At 50.4% G+C, this 10762-nt stretch overlaps 1 protein-coding gene across 1 annotated transcript; it reads right to left on the bottom strand.

The window, feature by feature from the left end:
- Positions 1 to 3870: 3870 nt before the first annotated feature.
- PSMB11 (proteasome subunit beta 11) lies at positions 3871 to 4813 on the bottom strand. Its single transcript, XM_066343378.1, has one exon. The coding sequence runs from the start codon at positions 4811 to 4813 to the stop codon at positions 3911 to 3913; it is 903 nt and encodes a 300-aa protein (XP_066199475.1). The 3' UTR covers positions 3871 to 3910.
- Between the last annotated feature and the right edge of the window lie 5949 nt (positions 4814 to 10762).

Below are 10762 nucleotides of genomic sequence, written 5' to 3'. Positions count from 1 at the left end.
GAGAAGTAGAGGGTGAGGGCTACAGAGAAGAGAGGAGAGATGAAAGACTAAGAAGAAAGGAAGAGTGACTCCAGATGAAGAAAAAATGTGGGTGAGGGACAAACCAGTCTCTCTTGGGGCCTATGGAGCCCATTGGGGAAAGGGTGGGCCAGTGTGAAATGGCACAGTCACACTGAATCTGGGCCTGCCGCCCCCACCTTTAATTCTTCCCAATCCATTGTCCTATCCTATTCTTCATGGAGCACAGGGCCAGAGGGAGAAGATCAGGGAGGCAGAATCACAGCCAGCTAGGGTGGGAGCTGAGCAGGAGCAGCCAGTGTCTCTATCTATTCCCTGAGCGGGCCAGGGATCCACTCAGGAATCAGCATGAGCACCAAGCCTCCTAACTCCAGGCAGGGCTCCTATAGATGGGTAGGTGAGTCAGGACATGTCCTTGTGTCCCTCCCCTCCAAGTGTGGGTGCTGGCAATTGGGAAAGCTGCTTCTTTGGGAAGATGCCTTCTCTCATAGCTTCCACCCCTGCTTGGATGGCAACCAGGTAGTGGGACAACAAAGACCCTTGCTGCAGTGCTGGAGTTGTCATTTCTTCTGCTGAAAGCTGGAACTGGACCCCTGACTGCCGAAAGACCTGTGCAAGAGCGGGCTGTCTGTCCCCTGAAGGCCTAGGGAGACAGTTCAGAGGCAGAGCACCAAGCAGGTGTCAGAGGAACAATGACTTCCAGTTCAAGGCAGGATGGGCAAAATCTCTACCCTTTTGTTCTCACTGTGATATCTGCTTCAAGCCTTCAGGAACAAGTGGCAAAAAGGAGGGCCTGACCATGGGCAGGCACTCCTAGATACTGAGGTGCGCGGATGTGGCCGCACACCTTTGCTCTTCAGCAGGGGGGAAAAAAACCAGGGCATAAGGAACAGGCTTGTCAGCAAGACCCTTGGGCTTATCTCTGGCTCAAATACCTCATCGTCTACAAGGATAGGACCTGTTAGAGGAGTGAAGAAGGGCAGGACCTTGAAAGAAGAAAGGGTGGGGGGAGAGGCATGAGAGGAGACACAAGCAGGAGGCTCCCCTCCTGTTCTGCTCTTTCTGTCTTTGTCTTCCAGTTTATGAGAAGTGGAGGGGCGCAGAACAGCCCAGGGGACTGAGCTACATGCAGTTCACAGAAAGCCTTTGCGGGACTCAGGTGGCAATCCCAGGCTCCAGACAGCCACCCCCTCTCTGCATTTCTCACTCCCAGGGCTTCAGGATAGGGGTGGGAGCATGTAGAAGTCATGAACTGGTGGGATGAGCCCTGATCCCTCGTCCTCTTTACTCTGGAGCATTTTCCCAAAAGAACTGACAAGGCCTGGGATTCTCCCCAATAAGGGGCGGGGCTGCTCCAGGTGTAGTTCCTTCTTTTCCAGTCTGTCTCCTGCCACTGCACACAGGAACCACACAGACATCATCTGCCACACTCACGTGCACACACCTGTCCTGGGTCACTCACACCGGGACACAAGACCAACACACATCGCTGCACATGCAGGTGCACTGTCACAAACCTGACTCCATCAAACATTTGAAACCTGCGCAAAAGCTGGTCTTCCTCCAATGCTCTTCCAGGACTAGGCTGGCCAGGGTCGCTGACTTCTATTTATTCTTCCCAGAGCCCTGCCTCTCCTTCCCGGAGGCTGCGGAGTGGGCAAGAGGTAAAGAAGGGTTGATGTGGAGGCCCCAGCTAGATTCTGGACCCTGACTCGAAGGCTAGTCCTCCTGGACTTGGCACATTTCTGTGGCCCCTTTTTCCCACCACAGTTTCCTCCCCTCTGCCCCCACTGCTTTCCTTCCTGGGGCTCCTTGAGCTTTCCTGCCTTCTCCCCAGTCATCTCCGGAAGGCCAAAGCCTGGAGGTCTCCTCTGTCTGGCCAGCTCCTGCCTGGAGGGAGGGACCCTTAGCCTGAGGTGCAGGGCTGGAACCCAGAGATGGGCTGGAGGCTAGGAAGAGAGCCAGAAGGGAGGAAAAGGAGCTGTTATCCTGGAACTGGAAGCTGTAGGAGTGGGATGAGAGAAGGGAGGTTCAGCATCCTTCCTTCAGGTCCCACCTCTGTGTTCACTACGCTTTCTCCCCCACATGGCCTGAGAAAGAGAGGGGAAAGGGGGAGGGCTGGGGGGGAGGTGTCCCTCCTGGAGCATCTCCAAGTCAGGGCTTACAGAGAAGCAGGAGGGGGCTAGGAGGGGCAGGAAAAGACAAACTAACCTGACAGTTGCCACTGGCACAGCCACCTCCCTCTTTTATGCATTCCCCCCCCCCCCAGGGGGGGCGGGGGCTACAGGAAGGAGAGGCTGGAAAGAAGGCAAAGGGAAGAAGAAAGAAGGGGAGGGGAAGAAAGGAGAAGGGGAAGTCTGGCAGCAGCAACAACAGACCCAAAAAAGCATTGCACAGGGAGCTGCAGCAATGGCTCCAGGCCCTGACAGGGAGGCACAGGAAGTTCAGTGGGAGCAGCCTCCCTGGGCTCACCCCTCCAGGCCCTCAGGAAAGTTCAGTTGTCCCTGGCCACCAGGCGTGGGCTTGGCCCAGCTCCTCTTCCCCCAGTTCTCTCCCCAGGTGCCTGCAGGGCTTTATCCTGGTGGCAAGAGGAAAGTCAGAAGGAGAACCTGGAAGGAAAAGCCATGCTAAAGGAGCATTGCTCTGGAGATGAAGGTCTGGGTCCAAGCCTCACCTCTGTCACTTACTGTGTGACCTCGGGCAAGGCTTCCTCTTCTGTAAAGTAAGGATAATTTTTACCTAAAAGAGTTAACATGAACCTGACCAGGCACTGGTGCAATGGATAAAGCATCGACCTGGAACTCTGAAGACCCAGGTTCGAAACCCCAAGGTCGCCAGCTTGAGCATGGGGTCACCAGCTTGTGTGTGGGATCATAGACATGACCCCGTGGTCGCTGGTTTGAGCCCAAAGGTCACTGGCATGAAGCCCAAGGTCACTGGCTTGAACCCAAAGTCCCTGGCTTGAGCAAGGGGTCACTCGCTCTGCTGTGGCCCCCCCCCCAGCCCCCCAACCCCCAGTCAAGGCATATATGAGAAAACAATCAGTGAACAAATAAGGTGCCACAACAAAGAATTGATGCTTCTTATCTCTCTCCCTTCCTGTCTGTCTGTCCCTATCTAGCCCTGTCTCTCTCTGGCTCTGTTACAAAAAAAAAAAAAGAGAGAGAGAGAGAGAATCAAATAGGGGCCTTGACGGAGTAATTCAGTGGATAAAGCATCAACCTGGTGTGCCGGAGGTCGCAGGTTCCACGGGTCAGGGCACCGTGGAGAAGTAATCAATGAGTGCACAACTAAATGGGACAACTAAGTTAAACAATGAATTGATGTTTCTCTCTCTCCGTTCCTCTATCTCTCAAATCAATGGAAAATTTAAAAAAAGAATCAAATGGAGGAGTGGCAGAGGAGAGCAGATGAGAAGCCTATCACCACCCACCAGGGGTCTACAATGCACTGTCCTGCCTCTTCTAGCCTGGGGCTTTGGGGCTACTCCCAACTCATTCCCTTCCTAGGTATTCCTCCTCACCAAGCTGAAAAATGACAGGCTCTGAAGCTAAGGTGTATACTAAAATGGGAGGAAGAAGAAAAACCAGAGAAAGGGTAAAAAAGCAGAACAGGATGGCAAGAAAAGAGGGTCTAGCACCTAGCACAGCATCTGGCACACGGCAGGCACGCAGTAAGGATTTGCTGAAAGAAGGACTTGGCACTGAGAAGGAGGCTGCAGCAATCTATTGGGTATCAATAGGAACACGCTGGACAGAACCATCAATAGCTCTGGGAGGCAGAAAGAGATGGAGACTAGGAACAAATGAAACCGGCCACACTGGAGCCGCAGGCTGTGAGATTGTTCACACCCTATCCTTCACCCGCTCTCTGCAGTGCGTCTTGCTGCTTCTTACAGAGTCTCAGTCTCTGTGGGGAGCCCAAAGTCTCCTGGTACTAGTGCACAGAGTTCTCCACTTTCACCAGCTTTGGGGGAGGATGTGGTGGCAGCTTCAGGATGAGCCTGGTTGACCTCCTTCTCCTCTTGCTTCTCCAGCTCCGGGAACTTCTGCATCTCTGTGTACAGCACCCAGGCATCGTTGCGTGACACGTACTCCCACCCGCTCTCTCGCACATGAAAAAGGTCTACAGAACCCCCGGAGTAGGCATCACGATGGGTGGCATGGGCCACGGCACAGCGAGCCAGGGCATAGGCTTCTTGAGTGGTCATGTCGTAGCGGTATCCACGGTCTAGCACGCCATAGGCATAGGGAGACCCAGAGCCCACTGAGAAGATGTCCCCCTGCAGGCGGGTGCCATCGCTATAGACATAGAAGAGAGCAGGACCGGAGCGGTCCCAGCCACACAGGGCAGTGGCCACACACAGATCCAGCCCCCGGTAGCGAGACATCATAGCTGACAAGAGTTTGGCGGCGCTGGCCACACTGGGCAGTTGACCCTCCCTCAGGGCTCGCAGCCGCAGCTCCCGCTGTAGCACCCGGTACCATGTGACACAGTCGGCAGAGGTGCCAGAGGTGGTGCCCAGGAGGTGCTGATGAACAGGGATGACCTTGCGTGAGGCTGGACACGCCACGTAGTTGCTGCAGGAGGAACGGGTGTCAGCCGCAGCGATGACTCCATGACGAAAGCGGAAGGCCAGGGTGGTGGTGCCATGAGCCAGGCTGGGGCCATGGGTCTGCAAGAAGGTTTGAGGGTCACAGCCCCGGGGCACAGCCCAGCCACCAGCCTGAGACAGGTGAAGTGATAGTCCCTGGGTGTCAGGGGCCTGCCACTTGCACACATCCTGCAGAGCCATCCCTGGGGCTGAGTGAAAGTTGGAAGGAACAAGACAGGGATTTGTGGGCTGGGTCAGGTGGGAGAAGAGGGACGCTAAGGGGAAAGCTGGGCTGCAGCCAGAATCGGCAAAGAAAGTGTGTGATTGTGGCTTCACTTCTCTCTAACCCCAAATTGGGCTTGGAGACTGGCTGTTGGAGCAGCCCCCTCCTCCTCAGAGAACCACTGAGGGGAGACAGGACAAGGCCAGATGAGTCTCCAGTGCTGAGAAGACGCTGTCCCTGACACACCTGAGCTTCCCTTAAGGAGTCTCCTGTCTGTCATTCTCCAAGTACCTGCAGTAAGGTGGGGGCTGGGGTTACTGCAAAAGAACAGAGGTACACAGAGGTACAAACTAAAGGAGTGGAGCTAGGTTCTCCTGGTTTCTCCTGTCCCGGCCCTGAAAGACCTCCCAGCCCAGGAGAAGGAATAAAGGCGAGTCAGTGCTCTGAAGTGGTCAGAATAGGATGCTGTGGTCCCACTGAGACAGAAGTTCTGAATTTGGGGTTCTCTCCTCAGAGGAATGGGGCCCAGGAACTATGGTGCTCCCTCAACTCATACTTTCCACCTCATAGTCAAGGTGGGGAAAAAGAAATGGACTGAGACAAAGACAAAAGAAAAAAAAACAAGAGAGAGCCTGAGGGTGGGGTGGGGTGGGGGTGAAGAGACTCCAGCGTCTTTTGGAAAGGCAGGGGACTGAGGGGTCAGGGATACTTTAACCTAGAGCTCCCTTTCTCCTCCACTCTGGGGTGAATATGAACCTCCATCTCCATACAAAGATGACATTCCTGACTGTTCTGTAGCACTATAGCTCTGACTTGTGTTACAGTTCTGAGTATGTAGCTGAAAAAATCCAATGACTTTCTTTCTCCTGGTTTCCCATCTTGCCCAATAGTTCACAATGGCAGGAGACTGGTTCGTAGTTCCAAGGCAGAAGAAACAACTGACGTTGACCCCATAATGCTGAGTCCCAGTCTTAGATCAACCAGGGGTGGTTGAGGGGTGAGTGGGTAGACCCTGACAGCTGGCCTTTCAGAGAGACAAAGTAAACTAGAGCAGAGTGAGAAGCTGCAACTACTTCTAGCACCACATGAAGTTTATTTTACCAAACATTGCAGCTCAAAGGGTGCTGTGGGAATGTGTTTATTGAAGAAACAGACCCACACACAAAGGAAAGAGCCTGGACCTTCCAGACATCATCATAGTTACCTGGGGTCTCAGGACAAAGTGTCAGTGTAAACACGTCACAGAAAGACTGGAGAGGGCCTGACCTGTGGTGGCGCAGTGGATAAAGCATCGACCTGGAAATGCTGAGGTCGCCGGTTTGAAACCCTGGGCTTGTCTGGTCAAGGCACATATGGGAGTTGATGCTTCCAGCTCCTCCCCACCTTCTCTCTCTGTCTCTCTCTCCTCTCTAAAAATGAATAAATAAAATAAAATTAAAAAAAAAAAAAGAAAGACTGGAGAAACGAGGAGGTCACAGAGGTCAGGCTAAGGTCCAACCTTCTCCTTCATTTGTGTAGGACCACATAAAGAGGTAAGAATTTCTGCCTGACCTAGTGGTAGTGCAGTGGATAGAGCATCAGACTGGGATGCGGGGGACCAAGGTTTGAAACCCCAAGGTCACCAACTTGAGCGTGGGCTCATCCGGCTTGAGCATGGGGTCACTGGCTCAAGCTCAAAGGTCACTGGCTTGAAGCCCTAGGTTGCTGGCTTGAGCAAGGGGTCTCTCACTCTGCTGTAGCCCCATGGTCAAGGCACATATGAGAAAGCAGTCAGTGAATAACTATGGTATTGCAACAAAGAATTGATGCTTCTCATCTCTCTCCTTTCCTGCCTATCTGTCCCTCTCTTTGACTCTCTCTGTCAAAAATAAATAAATAGGCCCTAGCCAGTTGGCTCAGTGGTAGAGCGTCGGCCTGGCGTGCGGAAGTCCCGGGTTCAATTCCTGGCCAGGGCACACAGGAGAGGCGCCCATCTGCTTCTCCACCCCTCCCCCTCTCCTTCCTCTCTGTCTCTCTCTTCCCCTCCCGCAGCCAAGGCTCCATTGGAGCAAAGTTGGCCCGGGCACTGGGGATGGCTCCGTGGCCTTTGCCCCAGGCGCTAGAGTGGCTCTGGTTGCAGCAAAGCGATGCCCCAGAGGGGCAGAGCATCGCCCCCTGGTGGACGTGCCGGGTGGATCCTGGTCGGGCGCATGCGGGAGTCTGTCTGACTGCCTCCCCGTTTCCAGCTTCAGAAAAATACAAAAAAAATAAAAATAAAAATAATAAATAATAAATGAATAAATAAGAATTTTTCCTCTTGGTTGGCCTGCGGTGGCCTGTAGTGGTGAGGTGCCTAGCTGAGGTACTGGTTCGAGATTTTTTTTTTTTTTTTCTTAGAGAGTGGGGGCAGAGAGAGAGGCAGAAAGGATCAGGAAACGTCAGCTCATAGTTGCTTCTCATATGTGTCTTGACTGGGCAAGACCCGGGACTTTGCACTGGCAATCTCAGCGTTCCAGGTCAACACTTTATCCACTGCACCACCACAGGTAAGGCAGAGGTTACTGGTTCAAAACCCTACGCTTGCCCAGTCAAGGCATATATGACAAGAAATCAATGAACAATTAAAATGAAGCAACTATGAGTTGATAATTCTCGCTTCCCATTCCTCTCTCTTCTCTCTCTATAAAACCAATAAATAAAATCTTTTAAGAAAAGAAAACAAATAAAAATGTCTTATTTCTAAAGACTAAGTACACCTTAGACTTTATATGTGGATGGATTGCCACCTTCCAAAGGCAGGCCATTATCAAGTCAGATCTGGACAGTTGAATGGCCTCATAATTGGCCACCCTCCAATCTCCCCATCTAATCTTACCCTCCACACTGGCATATTTTCCTAAGGTATCGCTCAAATCCTGTGTCCCCTCTACTAAGAAACCTTGAAGGACTACAAGATCAAATCCAAACCACCTCTCCAGCGCAGGCCCACTTTGGTCCAATCCTAATCCATCCATTACAACCTCTTTTCATGCTATCTCCCACCTCCCTTTCATCTTTTTGAGTCCTATCCTTCAAAGTCTGGCTTAAGCACCACTTATCTTGAAAATTCTTCTCAGGTATGGGTTGAGAGAAGAGAGCCTGTGGTTGAGGAGCGATGGGACCCCACTGGTACTTAGGGAGATGACTACAGACCTCCTTGGCAAAGCCTTCCTGGACCTCCAACCTCACCCCAATCGATACTGGCCTTCTCTCCACCTATGAACTTACAGCATTTATCATTCTCCCACCCCTGCCACCTTATTGAGATATAATTGACATATAACATTGGGTAAGTTTAAGGTGTATCATGTGATGATTTGATACATATATATGGCAAAACATTTACCACAATTAAGTTAGTTAATACATCCTTCGCCTGACCAGGCAGTGGCGCAATAGATAGAGCGTCAGACTGGGACTCGGAGGACCCAGCTTCGAAACCCCAAGGTTGCCAGCTTGAGTGCAGGCTCATCTGGTTTGAGCAAGACTCACCAACTTGAAGACCAAAGTCGCTGGCTTGAGCAAGGGGTCACTCGGTCTGCTGAAGGCCCGTGGTCAAGGCACATATGAGAAAGCAATCAGTGAACAACTAAGGTGCCCCAACGAGGAATTGATGCTTCTCATCTCTCTCCTTTCCTGTCTGTCTGTCCCTATCTGGCCCTCTCTCTGCCTCTCTCTGTCTCTATCACAAAAAACAAAAACAAACAAAAAACCCCACATCCTTCACTGCACATAATTACCATTGTTGTTGTTGTTGTTTGGTGAGATCATTTTAAAATCTACTCACTCAGGCCCTAGCCGGTTGGCTCAGTGGTAGAGCATCGGCCTGGCGTGCAGGAGTCCCAGGTTCGATTCCCGGCCAGGGCACACAGGAGAAGCGCCCATCTGCTTCTCCACCCCTCCCCCTCTCTTTCCTCTCTGTCTCTCTCTTCCCCTCCCGCAGCCAAGGCTCCATTGGAGCAAAGTTGGCCCGGGCGCTGAAGATGGCTCTGTGACCTCTGCCTCAGGCACTAGAGTGGCTCTGGTCGCAACAGAGCGACAGCCCGGATGGGCAGAGCATCGCCCCCTGGTGGGTGTGCCGGGTGGATCCCGGTTGGGCGCATGCGGGAGTCTGTCTGACTGCCTCCCCATTTCTGGCTTTGGAAAAATACAAAAAACAAACAAACAAACAATAAAAAAAAATCTACTCTCTCAGGCTTGACCTGTGGTGGCACGATGGATAAAACATTGTCCTGGAATGCTGAGGTCACAGGTTTGAACCCCTGGGCTTGCCTGGTCAAGGCACATGTGAGGAGCAGCTACTGGTGAGTTGATGCTTTCTGTTCCTGCCCCCAATGCCTTTCTTTCTCTCTCTTTCTTCTTTCTAAAATGAATAAGTAAATTTTTTTTATTATTATTATTGATTCATTTTAGAGAGGAGAGAGAGAGAGGGAGAAGGAGGGAGGAGCAGGAAGCATCAACTCCCATATGTGCCATGACCAGACAAGTGCAGGTTTCAAACTGGCAACCTCAGCATTCCAGGTCGACGCTTTATCCACTGTGCCACCACAGGTCAGGCGTAGTAAAATATTTTTAAAAATTAAAAAAAATTTAAATAAAATCTCTTAGCAACTTCCAAGTATACAATATAGTGTCATTAACTATAGTCACTGTGTTATACAGTAGATACCCAGAACTTATTCCTCTTATAACTGGAAGTTTGTACCCTTTGACCAATATCTTTCCATTTACCTAACCCTTGTCCCTGGCAACCACTATTTTATTCTGTTTGTATGAGTTCAGCTTTGTTAGGTTTTAAATATATGGAAGATCTTACAGTGTTCATCTTTCTCTGTCTTATTTCACTTAGTATAATGCTCTCAAGTTTCATTCAAGTTGTCACAAATGGCAAAGTTTCCTTCCTTTTTTATAACTGAATAATATTATATTCAGTTTCAGCATCTTAGCTATTGTGAATAATGCTGCAATGAAAATTGGGGTGCAGATATCTCTATAAGATAATGATTTCGGCCCTGGTCATTTGACTCAGTGGTAGAGCGTCGGGCTGGTGTGCAGGAGTCCCCGGTTTAATTCCCGGCCAGGGCACACAGGAGAAGCGCCCATCTGCTTCTCCACCCCTCCCCCTCTCTTTCCTCTCTGTGTCTCTCTTCCCCTCCCGCAGCCAAGGCTCCATTGGAGCAAAGTTGGCCCGGGCGCTGAGGATGGCTCTGTGGCCTCTGCCTCAGGTGCTAGAATGGCTCTGGTTGCAACAGAGCGATGCCCCAGATGGGCAGAGCATCGCCCCCTGGTGGGCATGCGGGAGTCTGTCTGACTGCCTCCCCATTTCCAACTTCAGAAAAAAAATACAAAAAAAAAAAAGATAATGATTTTATTTTCCTTAGATAAATACCTGAATGTGGAATTGATGAATATGTTCTATTTGTAATTCTTTTTTTGGAACCTCCACACTCTCTTCCATAGTGGCTGTTCCAGTTTACATTCCCACCAACAGCAGCACTAGCATTTGTACCTCTGCTTAAAATCTTTTTAAAAATTAATTTTATTTAAGAAATTATATTTAATGTGGTGACATTGATCAACAAGAGTATATAGGTTTCAGGTAAACATTTTTATAGCATTTGAACTGTTGATTGTGTTGTATACCTATCACCTAAAGTCAATCATTTTCCATAACCATATATTTGTCCCTCTTTACTCCCCTCCCCCTGGTAACCACTTCACTTTTATAGATGTCCATGAATCTCATTTTTATACCCCATCTGTGAGTGAAATCATATAGTTTTTAGCTCTTTCTAATTTACTTATTTCACTCAGTATAATGTTCTCAAGGTCCATTCATGTTGTCGTAAATGGCAATATGTCATCATTTTTTTTTTCTATTTTTTCTTTTTAGTGAGAGAGAGCAGGAC

This window comes from Saccopteryx leptura, chromosome 6 (genome assembly GCF_036850995.1).
Source record: "Saccopteryx leptura isolate mSacLep1 chromosome 6, mSacLep1_pri_phased_curated, whole genome shotgun sequence".
NCBI lineage: Eukaryota > Metazoa > Chordata > Mammalia > Chiroptera > Emballonuridae > Saccopteryx > Saccopteryx leptura.
Note: the sequence above shows the minus strand (reverse complement) of the source record. Positions and strands in the feature narration are given on the sequence as shown.